The following is a 17650-nucleotide window of genomic DNA, read 5'->3' on the forward strand; positions in this document are numbered from 1 at the left end:
TGAGTTACATCTCCAGACCTTTTTTTATTTTTAATTTTGAGACAAGGTCTAGCTAAGGCTCTCAATTTCTCACACTTGGCTTGAATCTCTGAGTCCCCCGTGACCAACAAAGGCATTAATTTGTGCACCCCAGTGGTAGACTTATCTGGGTGACCTCACCCAGCTCTGCTTGCTGGCCATGGGTTACAGCCTTGCCCTGGACAACGCACAGCAGAAGAGCTGTGGCCACATACACAGTGCTAAACTGTAAAAGAGAGAGAGGTGCTAGAAACCAGAACAGGAGCACAGCATGATGTGCAGTAGACCAGAAGGAAGGAAAAGCAGAGGGAGTGGGGTGCAGGCAAGATGCGGAGAGGTGGCAACTAAGAAGTTGCTACAGTTGTTGAAAAACTGGATTCTCAGAATCAAGAGTAAAATCTAATCTCAAACTGCATGCAAAGCAATACATAGTCAGATACTGTAGTTGAATTTTGGCTGCAGGGATGTGAGGGGAAATGGGAAGTCACACAGCAATCAGGGACAGGTCCCTCGGGGAAGAATGAGAGGCCCTCTGCAGGCTTCCTAGCAAGAAGAACAAAGCACAAAATACTGAGAAATATCCTCAAAGTATGAAGAGAAAGCAGTGACAGCCTATCATTATTCACACAGCTAGATTCTTCAAAATCAGGCAAAAGAAAAATATTCTCAGAAAAACTAAAATTAAGGGAGTTTACCACCAATGAATTCCACCAATGGGATTTCAGAAAACATTCGTTTCAGGAAAGAAAATTGCCCCAGAGGGGAGAGCTGAACTAAAAGGGGGCTGGCCAGCAGACGGGGAACAGGGCAGAACTGAGACACCTGGATCCCTGCTGTAGAAAGGGGGACTCTGTACCCTGGGGACAGTGATGGGGGAGAGAGGGGCTGCCTTGTAGAGTGACAATGACTGTGACCCTAGGCACTGGTGACAGTGGGAGAGCACAGGCAGGGTGCCACTTTGAATAAAAACCATGTGTAAAGTCCTCTCCACTGGAGAAGGATGGGGGAGGAATTGGAGGGGGAGACCAAAAAGATGGAAAACAGACCAAAACAAACAAACAAACAAACAAACAAACAAACAAACCTACTCAACTATGATAGTAAAATAATGTTTCGATAATAAAAATAAATGTGTATGGTCTAAGCTCACTGATTAAAAGCTATTTTCTTACTGGATTAAAACCAAAATTGAGCTTTCGGCTTTCGGCTAGGAGGAGGCTAAAGTGAAACTTTCTTCAGTCGTCCCAAATCCGGGTTCATCTGACACCAGCCACCTCCCGCATGCCGCCCAAGTTCGACCCCAACGAGATTAAAGTCGTGTACCTGAGGTACACCGGTAGTGAAGTTGGCGCCACGTCTGCCCTGGCCCCCAAGACTGGTCCCTTGGGTCTGTCTCCAAAAAAAGTGGGGGATGACATTGCCAAGGCAACTGGTGACTGGAAGGGCCTGCGGATCACGGTGAAACTGATCGTTCAGAACAGATAGGCTCAGACTGAGGTGGTGCCTTCTGCCTCTACCCTGATCATCAAAGCCCTCAAGGAGCCACCAAGAGACAGAAAGAAGCAGAAAAACATTAAACACAGTGGAAATATCACTTCTGATGAGATTGTCAACATTGCCCGACAGATGCGTCACCGGTCTTTAGCCAGAAAACTTTCCGGAACCATTAAGGAGATCCTGGGGACCACCCAGTCTGTGGGCTGCAACGTGGACAGCCGGCACCCTCATGACATCATAGATGACATCAACAATGGCGTTGTCGAGTGTCCAGCTAGCTAAGAAGCAAAAGAAAATATATCAACAAAGAGATGATCTGACAAAAAACCAAAATTGAGCGGTGTGCATTACTTACAAGGGAGATGACAAAGAAACCCCAAATAGGAAGGTACAGGTAGGATCTGGGGAGGGAAGAAAGGGACAGCTGTATACTATATAAATCGGTAGGCGTTAGGTTCATATCTAGCTGTGCTCCAAACTTCCTCGAGTTGTGGGGGTGGGCTGGGCTGCGACTGGATCGTGGGGGGTTGATATTCATCGGTGATTGGTCCAGCGAGAAGTTTCTAGAGGAACCTGAGCTTGGGAGGCAGGGCCTTGTAGCTGGGGGTGTGGCCTGGAAGAGTTCAATTTCCCTCCCCACTCCCTTCGCTCTCTACTTCCCGGCCGCGTTTGGTGAGCTGCTCTCCTACACCAAACCCCTCTTCCGTTCTGTCCTGTCTTGGAGCCAGCCAGCTGTGGCCTGAAACTGTGGCAAAACAAACTGTTCCTTCTTCAAGTTATGGGTATTAGGTGTTGTGTCTCCACAATGAGGAAAGTGACACCAACAGGGGGACATAACTACATTAGCATTATACTAAATACCTTTAAAGCAGAGGCATTATTGGCAATGAAGCTGTTTGACTCACCAAGAAAAGAGAGCACTTGCAGGTTTGTGGGCCCCTGACAACATAAATAAAAATGGGCAGAACTTCACAAAGGAACTGACAAGTCCATGACCTCTTAGTGGGAGATATTAATATCCCTTTCTGTGTGATAGATTAGAGCAGGTGAAATTAAGGATTTAGAAGAGTTCAGAAATAAATGTAGCCACTCCACTTAACAGGCACCCATTAAACTCCATATTGCAGAACTAATGGCTGGTACTTTGTATGAAGGATGTTTACAATCGGGAAAGGGGGTGGTAAGCTTTATTGGAGGTTATGAGGAGAGACCTAAATAAAAATCCAACAGGAATGTTCACAAGTATGAATCAATAGTGTAAGAATACCTATTTTGCCAGTTAAATATTCACAATTCCAATAGAAATTCCAACATTAAAAATAAATAGAGGGGCCAGGGTTATAGCTCAGTGGAATAAGCACCTGCCTGGCAAGTGCAAGGTCCCAAGTTCAATTCCTGGCGTGGTGGTACATTTCTGTAATCCCAACACTTGGGAGGCTGAGGCAGGAACATTACCATAAGTGTGAGGCTAGCCTAGAATACATAGCAAGACACTGTCTCAAAAAATGAAAGTAACTTTTAAAAAAAGACATGACTGTTTCTAAAGCCTATGTGGAAGAATAACAATTTAAGAGTAACCAAGAAGGGCCAGGGAGATAGCTCAGTGGTCTAAAGTGCCTGCTTAGGCAAGCCTTGGCAGGAGACTGCAGTTCAACCCTGACCCCAGGGTGAGCTGAGCCACGCCCCTCCCCCCCAAAAAAGAGTAACCAAGAAAAATTTTAAAGAACAAAAAGTGAGCATTTGCCCTACCAGATGTCTATTTTTTTTTTTCCAGTGCTAGGGAATGAATCCAGGGCCTCATGAATGTTCCTTAGAGAGAAAATCTAAAATGAGATATCTACTTCCATTTGTCATGCTTCCAGTTAAATTCTAGATGGATAGGAACATCTAAACACAGTGACTTTCAGAAGAAAACATAACAGAATACTCTTACGAATTCAAGCAAAGAAAAGATTTCTAAGCAAGTTATAAAATACAGAGGAAAAACTAAAGTCCATTCAAGTCACACAAGAAAATTTTATACATCAGAAATACCATAAATAAAGGCAGAATCCTAGCCAGAATTGAGATCCTTATACTGCACAAATTGGCAATAAAATTAGCACACCCAAATTATATACAGCATGCTCATGAAATCAAGACAGAGATGGGTGACACAACAGGAAGGGAGGAGAGCTGGCATGATGTCAGGAGAGGAAGCTCAAGAAGCCACAAACTGTGTCACCATCCTTGGGCCTTGAGCCACATGTACAGTGGAAATCCAATGTAGGCTAGTTCTTCAGCCAGTTCTCCATTGCTGGTGGCTGCTAGCCCTGCAACCTCTTCTTCAGAGCCCTCTAAACTGGAGGGATACTGTGTGGGATTCCACGATGTTGCCAGTTGGTGGGAGTTCTTTGCTCAGTTCATATTGAAATCAAGAACTAGCAAGGTTCAGCTCCCTTGATGTTAGCAGCCCTGAGCCTTCACATGCTTGTGGTTGTCAACTCTTACACAATGAGAAGTCCTCTTTGCCACCTGTATTAGCAGCTACTGGCAAGCCATGGGTACTCTTCTGGCACTGGAGAATGCAGCTCCCAACGACTTTTTTGCTTGGCACCTTCACAGCTACCTGCAGTGGCCTTTGGTGCCAGTAATGAACTTTGAGGTTAATGTGCCAGGTCAGCACACTCTGCCTGAGACAGAAATCAGGAAGAGGCAGAAACATGTCAGCTGGAAAAGGCTTCAGTAGGGTTTATGATACAGCATAAGAGGGAACGGTGTGTGGTTTGAACCTATGTTTGGGGACGTTGCTGATGTAGGGGAAAGGTGAGCTTGTACATGCAGTGTCAGACCTGTTTGGTTGTGGTAGGGGAGGGGCTCCTCACATATCCAACCAAGGAGGGATGAGAGTGTTGCAATCATCCAGGGAGGCTGCAGGATGGGGTCACCTGGGAGAGGTCTGGGTCTGGAGCCTGCTGTGCCTGGCACAGTCAGGCTGGCTCTGAGGCTTCTGGGTCAACCACAGAAGAAGAAAACCTGGTAGTGTCAGGCTTTTCTCTCCTGTCTCAAATGGCTTCTCAGTGAACAGGAAAGGGCAAACTACAGCCACAAACAGACTTTTCCTACCCTAAGATTATTACCAGAAGGCCTGCTTGCCACAGGGTGCCAGCTATTGTGGTGATGGGCTTTGCCATAGAGAGAGTTTATTCCCAATGTGGCTGGTTGAGAGGAAATGAGATCTCAAGTATCAAATCCAACTCTGTGTGGTGGGTCAGGCTTCCTACCAAGTCCTGGGAAGTAGGTCTGACCATAGAGTTACGCTGTCCTGGGAATTGGTTAGGAAGCTAAGATACAGTTGAAAGCAGACTCTGAAGAAATCACATACCAGAAGCATTTCTGGTCCTGAAATAGTGACAAGGATGTAGGAGAGGCCAAAGGGGACTCTTGGGGACAGACAGGTGTCCATAGAGGGCTGGGCTCTGTTACTTACGGAGACGTTTGAAGAGCCCATTTTCTCTGCTTCACACATTTCCAAGGTGGTCATCATAGTTCTGGGTTGTCTGGCTGCTTGACCTGGCCTTCCTGCAACATTGGTTCTGGCCAATTTTTGCTACATTGGGCTCCTTGGTGTGACATCCCCATGTGGATAACATGTCCTCCCCTAGTCTTGCTCTGGGTGGGACAGATGCTGTTGGTCACCATACTCGTGCAGTCTGCTTTGTGAAAAAGCCATGGACAAATACAGGAAGCACATGGCTAAGAAAGCACTGAGTGCCAGGTGTGGTGGCACATGCCTGTAATCTCAGCATTTGGGAGTCTGAGGCAGGAGAATCATTGTAAGTTTGAGACTAACCCACGTTACAAAGTGAGCTCAAGGTCAGCCTGAACTACATAGCAAGACCCTGTCTCAAAAAACAGAAAGAGAAAGAAGGAAGGAGGGAAGGAGGGTAAGAGAGAAAGAGAAAGAGAAAGAAAAAGAAAGAGATAGATAGATAGATAGATAGATGATAGACAGATAGATAGACAGCTGATAGATAGATAGATAGATAGATAGATAGATAGATAGATAGATAGACAGACAGACAGACAGACAGACAGACAGACAGACAGACAGATGCTGGGACAAGGGAGTTGGGAATAGCAATTATGCCAAATACAGCAAAACAAAAATGGGTTTCGGAGAGGGGGAGAGGGAGGGAAGGAGGGAACTGGTGGGGGGAGCTCATACTACTTCAATAGCACCAAAATAGATTTGTGTAAAGCAAATTTACACAATGAGGAAAAAAACATTGAATAAATAGCCCAATTTTCTAGAAAAATAGTGTTCATCTTTCCGAGAGAAAGACGTAGTTAGGGGCTGTCATGGGGTGTTCTCTGGTACCAGTGTGTCCTCTCCTCCTTGGGGACAGTGGGCTTCACACAGGAAGAAGCCTTCTGATGGGGTCTACTCTGCCCATCCTCCCATAGTGCCTGACACAGGCAAGGTGCTGAGGACAGACCACTGGGTCCTTGGGTGCAGGTGTGCAAGGTCTACTGTTGATGCCTGCTGAGTCCCCATCTCTTGACACACACTAGTCTCCCTGATGACTGTTCCCACTTTGCAACCTAGGATAATATCCTAATGTTGTCAAGGAGTATATTTAGGATTCCAATCCAGAGGCCTTCAGATCCCAGAATCCAAACCTCCCTATACCTTCCTATCCCCAGAAATATGTTTGTCAGCTGTCACAGATTGAGTAGGTTTATACAGAGGTGTAAGCCTAGGGCCTTGGCAGGTCCTATGAGGCCAAGGAGCCCACTTTGGGGAGAATTCAAATTTGTGACTGGTGACCTTCACAGTGTTTCCCATGCCTGACCAATACTTTGGAGCAACTTCACCCCAGAAGGTACTATAAGCTGACACTGGCCAGGTCTGTGGCCCAGAGTCTGGCAAGTGTGTCTCTGGGGTCCACCCTGATGCCCCTGCCCATGGCTCAGGACTCAGGGAACACATTTGCTGACATAAGTGCACTCATATGTCCTGGTATGCACATGTATGTGCATGCACCTCCAGAGGCCCCTCAGGACATGGGCAGGACTGGAAGCTGGTGTGTGACCCTTCCCCAGTACTGGCCCAGCTTAGGTGCAGGTCTTGGGCAGAGTAGAAGCTTATGTCTAAGAGCAAAACAAGGTTCAAAGGCACGGCCAGCTTCCACAGAGATGTCACAGAACCTTTGGTTTCTCCATCAAGTTCCACGGGTGGGGAAATAATTTCTCAGAGAAGCTATTCTCTCTGCAAACCCCACTGAAGTAGTCACTCTGTCATCCTCTTTGGGAAGACATGTGAAAACAAGGTGTCTACAGGGCCACTTTTTCACAGGATGGTTCCTGCAGGACCACACCTCACTCCACCACAGAGTATGCCTGGCACAAGCGCCTGTGTGTGCAGGAGGTAGGTGCATGTGTGAACACATGTGTTGACTGAGCCTAGCCCCCCAGTGCTGCCCTGGAGGCAGCCTCCAAGCAGAAAGAAGCCCCTCATCTGCGGTCCTTCCTGGGAGTAAGAGGTGCCAGGATTCTTTTCACACAATTTATTTCCTCAGACAAACAGACAAGAACCTGGAATATCCTTTATTTTAACAAAGTTTTTGTTTTTATTCTTTTTAAAAAAGCAGAAAGGGGGACTCCTTGGTTTTCTCAGTAGAATTTGCCTTTAAGGTTTGGGCCTACATATGCCTGCTTTGAATGAAAGCCTGGCTTTGAATGTGGGTTACTCAGTACATTTCCTGTGCCAGCTGAGCCTCTATGCTTTTTGCCAGGTCTCCTCAGCTCCTTCCAGAAGACACAGGCTCAGGATCAGGAGCTTAGGTGGCAGGTTGAGACCTCCAAAAGGTCAGGACCTGGGAGGTGGTCATGGTTATTCCCCAGAGAAAAGTCCCCCCAAAAGTCCACATAGACCAGAAAGAAAACAAAAGGAGGCCAAGAGTCACCTTCTCTTATATTGTGGACATTTCATTCCTCTCTTTCACAGCAGCATTTTTAACAAACAAATGTGATGCCTGGGGCATCTTACCCAGAAAATAACACCAAGTGCGCGCTCCCCACTGTGGCCGAGTGGGAGGGAGCTCTGCACAGCAGCTGGTACAGCCGCTCCTTGGGACACCGGCCTACAAGGTCACCACCAGCTCCCAGCAGAGCACCTCCCCTCTCCACTCTATAAAGCTTGTGAGTAGCAAAACTTGTAAAAATGAAGAGTACAAAAGGAAGCAGCTGTATAATACATTGCACCCTGTATACAATGTGTCCCTTTAAAACTGGCCAGCAGGTATGGTGATTTCTCAGTAATAGAAAAAGAACCTAACTTCTGTCATGGGCGGCACTAGGAATATGGTGTGGTTTTACAGAGAAAGCTGTCTGTGTACAGTTACAGTATGTGCTGGCGAGCTCTATGATGAAGCCAGTTGAGTTTCCTGGCTTTGAGGCAAACAACATTTGATTGTCACAACGTACAATTCTGAGACAATAAATACAAGTAGATCGGATGCATTTCTTCACCGGTCAAGTAACTCCAGTTTAATTTAATACAATTTAGTGCATTTCAGTGTCTCATTCACAGTTCGACTTCTGTCCAGTACTTTTGCAACAGCAAGTTAGGAAACTGAAAAGTTAGAAACAAAAGCTTCAGATGACCTCATTAGTGCAAAGACTGAAGATTTGCCACAACTCAGCCATCTGGGCAGATACTGCCATGTTGCCTGGATGGACTGGGCTGGCATCCATGGTGACTTCCTGGGCTCTGACACAGTCTGTGAGAATACCACATTTCCCTTGAATTGACAAGCAGCACGTACTTGACATAAATTTAATTCATGGGTCCACCTAGGAAGTCAGGCAGATCATACTGTGACACTATACCCCAAACTGTCCCTGTGTTTTTGAATCCTGGCCCCAATATGAGAGAGTCAGAAGTCCAAGGCTCAGCACCCGCTCTGACAGCCCACAGTAGGACTCTGGCCCAAAGCCAGAGCCCAGGTCTGTGGGTCACTCCCTCTTGTGGGCCCCAGGACCAGGATGCTACGGGCAGGTTGCCTTTGGTTTGGGGTGGCCATTAGAGAAAGGCTGAGATGTGCTGTTTCTAGAAGAAAGGCAGGCATTTCTGGCTCGAAGGTTTGCCCTGAGACCAGCTATGCTGCGGAGGGGCCAGAGGCTACACTACCCTGCTGGGCACCTCCTGTCGCATGCCAGGGCTTGCATGCGGCTTGCTGGGGCAGGAGACAGGCAGCTGAATGGAAGTTGGCAGGCGGGAGAGGTTATATTGGGTTTGTCTTATGTCTTCGGCAGACACAAAGCCACATGCAGAGAGCCACTTGTTCCTTGTCCCAAACCCATCAGGATGCTTATGGATGGCCTCGTGACAGTGCATGGTCTGCTGTGGGTGCAATTCGAAGCTGGGTCACCACTGCATCTCAGGCTTTGCAGGTTGACACCAGTGCTCAGGGACACCTTGGCCAGCTAAATGGAGGGATGCTTTTACATCATGGTGCATGGCCCGAGAGCGGGAGACAAGCCAGGCTTACACCTGCGTTACTTCTTACAAACAAGGGTTGCTCACATTGCTGTTGTGTGTTAGTGTTGGTTTATACACACAGCACTCAGCTCTTCAACCAGGCTCTATGCCTGAGGGCAAGGACCTTTGTGCCTCTCAGGAGGGAAGAGAGCTGTTTTTGGTGTGCCATCACCCAGTGCCAGTCAGCAGGGCTTTTTTGTCTCTGGGTCAAAAGCCTTCTCAGTATGTAGCCGTTTCAGACTTTCCTGAGGCCTTACTTTGAGAAAGACAGTCCCTGATGTAGGAAATGCCTTCTCTGACCACTCAGTGTCCTCCCAGCTTCCCGCCTGCCTCCTTACCATGTTCAAAGAGGCCCCAAGACAGAACAGGTCCCTAGAAGCCAGAAGGCACTGGGAAATGCTGCAGACATGTGGGAGGCCTAGCAACTTCCAGTGGCCCCGGCAGAACCCCGCTTCTCCCTCAGCTCACACAGGCCCAGCCAAGTCTATGTGAGCTGACTGGGAGAACCACAGCCAAGACACAGTGTGGGAAGACCATGAGGACAATGGACAAGCCCTCAGGGAGGGTGGGACCCCAAGGCACCTGGCTTGGGACTGTGTCAGAAGACACAGGCAGGTGGTGAGTGGCCCAGGAGACCATGTCCCAGATAGGGCACCCAAGGGCAGGGCCTGGGGTCCTAGGAGTCTCCTGGAAGCCCCAGGACCAGCCCACTTCTCTGCTCAGGCCTTGGCCCCCAGGCCTGGACAGTGTTGTCCCATGGTGGCCAGCACAGATATGCGGAGGGTGTCAAAATGCCCCAACACTGCCTGAATCTAACAGAACGCCAGCAGCGCACAATTCAGGAGTGGGGTAAAGGAAAAGAGAAAGCACTATTCTGACATATATGAATTTAATTTAAAAATCAAAGGAGCACTCCTACCCCCTTCTTCAGAAGCAGATGAAAGCAAAATCCACCGTCTCCCACACCCACATTAAAAAAAAAAAAAAAAAAAGCCCAAACATTCACAGCGTGGTTTTTATTGCTCTTGGAAGGCTTGGTGTCAAGGTGCTAGCAGAGCTGGGCCAGAATAAGGGGTCTCAGGGGTAAAGCCCTGATCTTCAGCGCAGTGCTTAGCCCTCGCATGTCAGCTGGGGAGGGGGCTCTGGGAAAGCCAGAGCTGCAGATCGCACAGCGCAGAAGCCCAGATGCACTGCTGGGCCGGAGTGCGCATGGTGGCCCTGCACTGCTGCAAGCGCCCAGTGTTAGTGACTCAGCAACGACATGAGCCAGGGCACACAGAGGACAAGGAACAGCATGTCACGGGAGGAAAAGAAAGGAAACCCTGGGTGGCGCAGCACCCGGGGCCTGTGGGGCCGTGCTGAGAGGAGGGAGAGGTCAAAGTGTGTTCCTCAGTGAAGCCATCACAAGGCATCATGCTCAGCCATTGCCCCTGTGAACAGCTTGTGACCATGGAGACTGGCCCATTGCTCCCCTTTCCACAGACCCCAGGCTGCCTTCCTGGTCCCTGACACACCCAGGACTTATGCAGAATCTACTTCTCCATCTCCTTTGTAACTTTCCTGCCTCTTTCCGCTGGGTTTTCCCGAGGCTCAATCTGTCTACCTTCAGAACGCTGGTTCCACGTGCCAGCGAACACCCAAATCTCCCCCTTGCTAAAGGTGACAGGAGTGTGATGATAAAGAGGCTGCGGGAAGCTCAGCATGGATGCCCAACACAGGAGAGACCTGCCTACTACTCCAGGTGGTCCAGCAGCCACCATATACCAAGCTAAGCTATGCTGCCAGAAGAAACATCTGCAGGTGGGACAAGGGACTTTGCTGAAGACACTGAGTGCAGATGGAGACACTCTGTCTTCTGCAGGGCTGTTGTAGAGGTGGGGAGTGGGCCTCAGGGCCTCAAGGAACCTGTCTGGACAGGGATAGCCTCCCTGAGGACACATTGTGCCCCACAGAGGGTGAGGGAGGGAGACCTTCACTTCCTGTTCTCCTCAGGAGGTGGTGAGCCATCCTCAAACCAAGTAAAAACTCTCCAGATGCCCACAGGCTCAAGATTGACAGTCTCTGGATGACACTCTCAAATGAAGAAAGGGACTTACTGGTGCCACTACTTCTCCAAAAAAATCCGTGGGTCCTGCCAACCGCAGCCCCTGTACCTGACCCCAGCGCAGTGGCGGAAGAGAGAGGAAGAGAGAGACGCCGGCTCTGGGAGCAGGAAGACCTTGGGGTTCAATGATCTCTACATGGTCCACTCACTTTAAGAGATGCGAGATGTCTACACAGAGTTAAACAGGAAGCAGGGTGGGCAGGGCTGCAGAAAACAAAACAGGCGCTCGATTCTGCCAGCCCCATCATGAGGGGACAGAGAGGCAGACGGGATGCACTCAAAACGCGTGCGCTTTACATTCAGTGTGTGCTTATCACTCAGGACTTCTCCAGCCCCGCCTCAGGGCCTGGAAGTGAAGGTGCCAAGCAGAGAACAGCAGCTCTCTGGGGGCTGGGATGTGCTGACCACCCCAGAGACAGCAGAAGATTCACAAGGAGCCAGTGTTGAGGGGCGCAGGGGAAGAGCTGAGGGGCCAGGTTAAGTTCCTGAAATACCGATAAAAACAAAAACCTCCATCTAAGTTTAAGAAGAGAAAGCAGCCAAAGGCCCCCTTTGGAAGCGGAGCTCTGGAGAGACGGTGACACCCCACAAGGAGCCAACTGTGGTGCACAGCCCAGAACGTTGGCCTCTGGGGCTTCAGTCCGTGGCAGGCAGGTGGGCAGGGGATCCTGCCCGATGGGAGCTGAGCGCCATCTTCACCTGGCAGGCCTTCTCAGTTCTTTGCTCTTGGCTCAAGTTTTATTGGTTAATATTAGTCACCAGTTAATAAGAAAAATAGTTTCTAAGTGTCTCTTTCTCCTTGCTCTGTATGTGTTGTTCTGTTTTTAATTGAGTTAATTGGATACCACGTCAGGTTATATGCATTCAATCACAACCATCAATTATTCCTTTTTCTTAAATTCCTGGTTTCCGTAGCTGGACCCTTTTCCTATTTCTGTCACTCCTATCAGTCTGCGGACTCCAAAGGATGCTTCAAAGACAGGAAAGAGAGAAGCATTAGACCTACTGCCAGCCCCATGTTGCACCAGGCATGGTCTCCCACCCTCCACCCTGGCCCTTTCTCCAGGGCCGGCAGGGCATCCTGTGGGGTCCTCAAGTGGCTGACAGGAATGGTGCCACTTCTCTACTAGCTAGGTAGACTCAGGGACACAAGGAGTTTCCTGCCAGCCCATCTCCTATGCACAAGGGCATCAGAGGTGGTGACAGAGTAGCCAAGATGGCTGAGCAGGACATGCAGAATCCTGTTTCTTTTGGTCAATGGCCCTGGTTGACTTTGCAACCTCTCACATACTCTTGTCGGTGTAAGCCTGTTGAGTGGGGCTGGGAATGAACCAAAGGTCAACATGGTGGACAGTGTGTCCATCCCAAATATCCCCTCATCAGCAAGGCTCATCTGCAGCGAGCAGCACACATGTAGTAGGTGCTGTCTGTGCAGCACAGATGACTATGTGGGCTCAGCAGGAGCCTGGCCTTGTGCTCAGGGCTGGACACAGAGGGGACAGCACTAGGGCCAACATCCTGACCCTCTGCAGGCCCAAACATGATGGAGTGCCCAGGACCCTGTCCACAGCATCCTCCCAGGGCCAGCAGCTGCGAGCAGGTAGACACCATGGCCCTTGATAACCCTGTGGTCAAGACAACTCCCTGCCTTCCATCTACTGCGGCATGGTCTCAGCCACCAGGGTCCCCAACTTTGAGCTGCAACCGCTGTGCCCCTTACCTGCACCCACAAACCCTAGGAATGTGAGTATCAGAAGAGGGGACCCGCTGGCGAAGACGCCCAAGACAAAGCTGAAGAGGGGTGAAAGGAGCAAGGTGGCCCAGCACAGGAAGTTCAACAGTGTCCACGGCCTCCGGGCAGGCTTGATCTGCTCCCCTGGAAAGATGCCCTTCTGCTTGTACATCTCCTGTAGTGCGTCCTGTGGCCAGGGAAGCAGAAAGGCGTGGTCTCTGACTGTGCCACCTTCAGTCAGGAGACACTGTCATCCCTGAAACAGAGTAGTTTGAAGCTCGGGCCTGGCAGGGCCTAGTGGGTACAGCCATGCCACTGTCACACCTGCAATTCTGTCAAGCTCAACAACTCTGGACCACAACTAGCAAGGCACCATGGGCTTGGACTGAGTCACTTTCACTTGCAACTGTGGCTGGAAGCTTCCCAAGGGCAAGAGGATGCTCAGTCCAAAGAGCCTGGCCAAGGGGAATCCTGCAGATGTCATGTGGTAGCTCCCACCAGTCACATTGGTGTGATGTGAATGAAGAGACAGGCACGTGACAGCTGTAGGCTGTTGACTACAGAGGGTAAGGTGAAGCACAGACCTACAGACACTTTAAAATATGTCTGACTACACATGTGTGTTCAGAAAGACAGTGTGTGCCCATGATGGCCTAGGCAGTGGGGAGCCATGCGTTCTTATTTTTCCTACTTTGTTTTCTGTATTTAATTCTGTATGTACACTTGGGTTCTTAGTGTATAACGTGGGGTAGGGGCTTGCTGCTGGATGTCACAGGGGGCCTTGGTAGCCAAGAGCAGCCACTGTGTGCATCACACCAACCCAGTTCTTGTTAGTGGCAGGGAATAACCTAAAACCTCACAGGAAATGAGTAACCCAATGGGTGCCACAGCAGGTGGGGACAACACAGGGCCAATGGTGTGAATCAACCTTATGCCCTTGTATTCGCTCAGGCTTTCACAGAGAGCACATTGGCCAAGCAATGGCCGTGACTCATCCACATGGCTGACACTGACAAAGGTTCTACAATCTGAGGTACAGGATCTCAGGATAAATCCTGAGGGGATTTCACTGACCTTATCAGACCCAAAAGCTACAACTCTTGTTGCATAGGTCCTGCTTTACCTTGGTCTTAACCATCCAGCAGAAAAGTATAAAAACGAAGTATAAGAAGTAAAGCCATGCTGTTATGTTGAGCTGTAGGGGACTCAGGTCAACAATTTCTGACATTGTTGGAAGACCCAATACCATTGGGACTACTGGACTCTTTTAGAATATTTTGCTGAGTTTGCACACCTATAATATTCAAATAACGGGAACTTAACAAAAAAAGTGGATACAGATGAATGTCCATTTTGTATCTGTGTATTCAAAGTGGTTAGGATAGATACATAGTTACATTCTCTTAATGAATACAGGGATTTGTTCTAATAGTGTTTGTAAATAGAATATCATGTCCGCATCTTGTAAAGCAATTAACCACTAGGAAGAATGTATGCAATGTGTTAATTATTGAAACTGTCCTACCAATTTGATTTGAAACTGTCTCATTGCTATTTGTTTCTCAATAAAATTATGGGGAAAAAAACCACAAAAACTTATGCCCTTGTGCACAGATCTTGAAGAGAACAGTGACTAGAAACAGAAGGATACCACATGCAAACTGATATCCTAAGTGCAAATGTAAAAATGAGGATTTGCAAAACAATCAAAGATGCCTTATTATAATATTTTTTTCTTTTTTTGAGACAGGGTCTCACTATGTAGTTCAGGCTGGTCTTGAGCTTACTTTCTAGCCCAGGCTAGTCTCAAACTTGCAAGGATCCTCCTGACTCAGCCTCACAAGTGCTAGGATTTCAAACATGCACCACCATGCCAGACCTTAGATTTCTACACTGTAGGAAAATATAGGACATAAAGTTTAAAAAAAAAACAAAAAACCCACATCAGTCAGTTACGTCGAAGCCTGTCACTTGCTGCACTTGGTCAGCAGAATGTCGCTGTCTCCACCCAGTAACAGTGACATCAGTGGCTCAGTGACACCTCAATACATGTGGACCATGTGAGACATTTAGATCAAGAACTTGCTGTGCCTACTGCCTTCCACATTTGTCATTTCTTTTCATCAGTCACATTCAACATCCTCATTACTAGCTGTCTTGAAATGCATAGCTAATGGCAGTCCACTAGCCACCGGCCTTGACTCCACGGTGCTTCAGAAGGCGGGATGTTCATCTGCTTCTCTGACCCTGTGCCCTGTGTCTCTGTGCCCGCTGCCCCCACCCTGGCAGCTGCTGTTCTACTCTGCTCGTATGACCTAGTCTTTTCTTTGCTTACACATGGCAGTGAGGACATGGAGTGTTTGTCTTTTTGTGCCTGATTTATTTCACTTAACATTACATCCTCACATTCCACCGATGTTACTCCAAATGACAGGATTTTATTTTTTTAATGACCAAACAGTGTCACTGCTGTGCTTTCCTCACTCAGCTCTTGAGTAGCACCAACGTCGATTCTGACCTGGCTGGTGTGACTGGTATTGCAGCAAACATGGGGGCACTGCTGTTGCTTCCACATACTGTTTCCTATGGATGAATATCCAGCAAGGAACAGCGAGGTCAGACAATGCCAAGTCCACTTCTAGGTATGTGTGTGCGCACATGTGCCGGGCTCTAAATCCTAGGCATCAGCCTGCTAAGCATCACCCTGGCAGCACAGCTGTATGCCCGGTGCTGTTTCCTACCTCTGCAGGAGCCCTACATGGTTTTCCATAATGCCCACACTAATCTGCACCCCTGAGTAGTGTGGAGGAGCCCCCCATTCTCTACATTCTTGCCAGCGTTTATTTTTGTATGTTGTCTTTTTGATGCTGTTGTTTTTGATTTGTCTTCTTGACTACAGACATTGTAATAGAGAGGATGATATTTTGGTTTGATTGGCCTCTCTCCAATGGTTCATTACAATGAACACTTTTTTTTCATATACTCATTGGCCATTTGTATATCTTGACTTGAAAAATGTCCATTCAGATCCCATGCCCATTTTTAAACTGGACTGTTTTTGTGGTTGAGTTATTAGAGTTCCTTGTCCCTCTGGACGTTAATCACTTAGCAAATGAATACTTTACAAATATTTTCTCCTATCCTGTGGTTATCTCTTCATTCTGTGGGTTGTTTCTTTTGCAGGGCAGAAGATTTTAAATTTGACCTGATATCATTTGTCAATTTTTGCTTTTGTTTCTTCTGCTTTCATGGTTGGATCTCAAAATCTTTGCCCACACCAGCATCTTCAAGTTTTCTTGTAGCAATTTCATCATTTCAGGGCTTACATCTGGGCCTTTGAGTTCTTTACTTGATCAGTGTGTAGGACGAGTCTTCCTCTTCTGCACCCATGCGCCCTGTTTCACCAACATCATTACTGATAGGTTGACTTTTCTCCCGTACTTATTCTTGATACTTTCGTTACCCACCAGTTGGCTGAAAATATCCCCTTGGTCTCTGTATCTGCTTTAGTTACGATGGCTTGGTACAGTGTTTTGAAGTCAGGTATTGTGATTTTCCCAGCTCTGTTACTGGTCAGGATTGCTTTGGCTATTTGGGGTCTTTTGTGGATCCATATGCATTTAAAATTTTTCAGTCTACAAGAATGTGATGTTTTCCTTTGTATGTGTATGTTCAATTTCTTTTATCAATGTTTTCTAGCTTTCAATGCAGATATTTTCATCCTTTTGGTTAAGTCTACTCCTAGGCCGGACTTTGACTCTTTTTGTTATGTAATTATTGTAAACAGGATTGCTTTCTTGATTTCCTGTTCATTGTTGGTGTGTGGAAACACCACTGGATTTTGGTTTGGTTTTTTTTCTTCATTTTTAAATTTTTTTTCCATAATTTTATTGAGAAACAAATAGCAATGAGACAGTTTCAAATCAAATTGGTAAGACAGTTTCAATAATTAACACATTGCATACTCTCTTCCTAGTGGTTATTTGCCACTCAAGATGCAGACATGATATCCTATTTACAAACATTATTAGAACAAATCCCTCTATTCACTAAGAGAATGTAACTATATATCTATCCTAACCATTTTGAATACACAGATACAAAATGGACATTCATCTGTATTCCCTTTTTTGTTTAGTTCCGTCATTTGAATATCATAGGTGTGTTAACTCAGCAAAATATTCTAAAAGAGTCTAATAGTCCATAATAGTATTGAGTCTTCCGCTTAACGGGCAATGTCAGAAATTGTTGACCTGAGTCCCCTACAGCTCAACATAACAGCATGACTTTACTTCTTATACTTAGTTTTTATACTTTTCTGCTGGATGGTAAAGATCAAGATAAAGCAAGACCTATACAACAAGAGTTGTAGCTTTTGGATCTGATAAGGTCAGTGAAATCCCCTCAGGATTTATCCTGAGATCCTGTACCTCAGATTGTAGAATCTTTGTCAGTGTCAGCCATGTGGATGAGTCACGGCCATTGCTTGGCCAATGTGCTCTCTGTGAAAGCCTGAGAGAATGTTTTCTCTCCATGTGACTCTCCTTAGGCACACTCTATATCATCGATCACTTTCCTCTTTGGCCCCATAATCTCCTTGATCAGAAAATTTGGGACACTACCTAGTTATGTGACATTACAGTACAAGTTCTCATATGTCCTGAGTCTTAGTTGACCTTCGAAGGCTAGGGTCAAAATGTTGACTTTCCTTGAGGCCCTCCTTTTTCTCTAATTTTGGTATGCAAACTTAGACCACTGGATTTTGTGCAGGATC

General features: G+C 47.4%; 1 protein-coding gene and 1 pseudogene across 5 annotated transcripts in view; one reads left to right on the forward strand and one right to left on the reverse strand.

Moving 5' to 3' along the window:
* The first annotated feature begins 1284 nt into the window (after nucleotides 1-1284).
* On the forward strand, nucleotides 1285-1797 carry LOC105742282 (annotated as a pseudogene).
* A 5317-nt stretch (nucleotides 1798-7114) lies between these two features.
* The window catches only part of Agpat3 (1-acylglycerol-3-phosphate O-acyltransferase 3), a 74144-nt gene continuing 63608 nt past the window's right edge, over nucleotides 7115-17650 (reverse strand). For all 5 annotated transcript variants that reach the window (XM_023715906.1, XM_023715907.1, XM_023715908.1 and 2 more), the window contains 2 exons: nucleotides 12865-13063; nucleotides 7115-12114 (listed from right to left, as the gene is read on the reverse strand). In XM_023715906.1, coding sequence (XP_023571674.1) covers nucleotides 12026-12114; nucleotides 12865-13063 — 288 coding nt within the window. In that variant the 3' untranslated portion in view covers nucleotides 7115-12025. The remainder of the gene's footprint in view (nucleotides 12115-12864; nucleotides 13064-17650) is intronic.

This window comes from Octodon degus, unplaced genomic scaffold, assembly GCF_000260255.1.
Source record: "Octodon degus isolate 3935 unplaced genomic scaffold, OctDeg1.0 scaffold00045, whole genome shotgun sequence".
NCBI classification, from domain to species: domain Eukaryota; kingdom Metazoa; phylum Chordata; class Mammalia; order Rodentia; family Octodontidae; genus Octodon; species Octodon degus.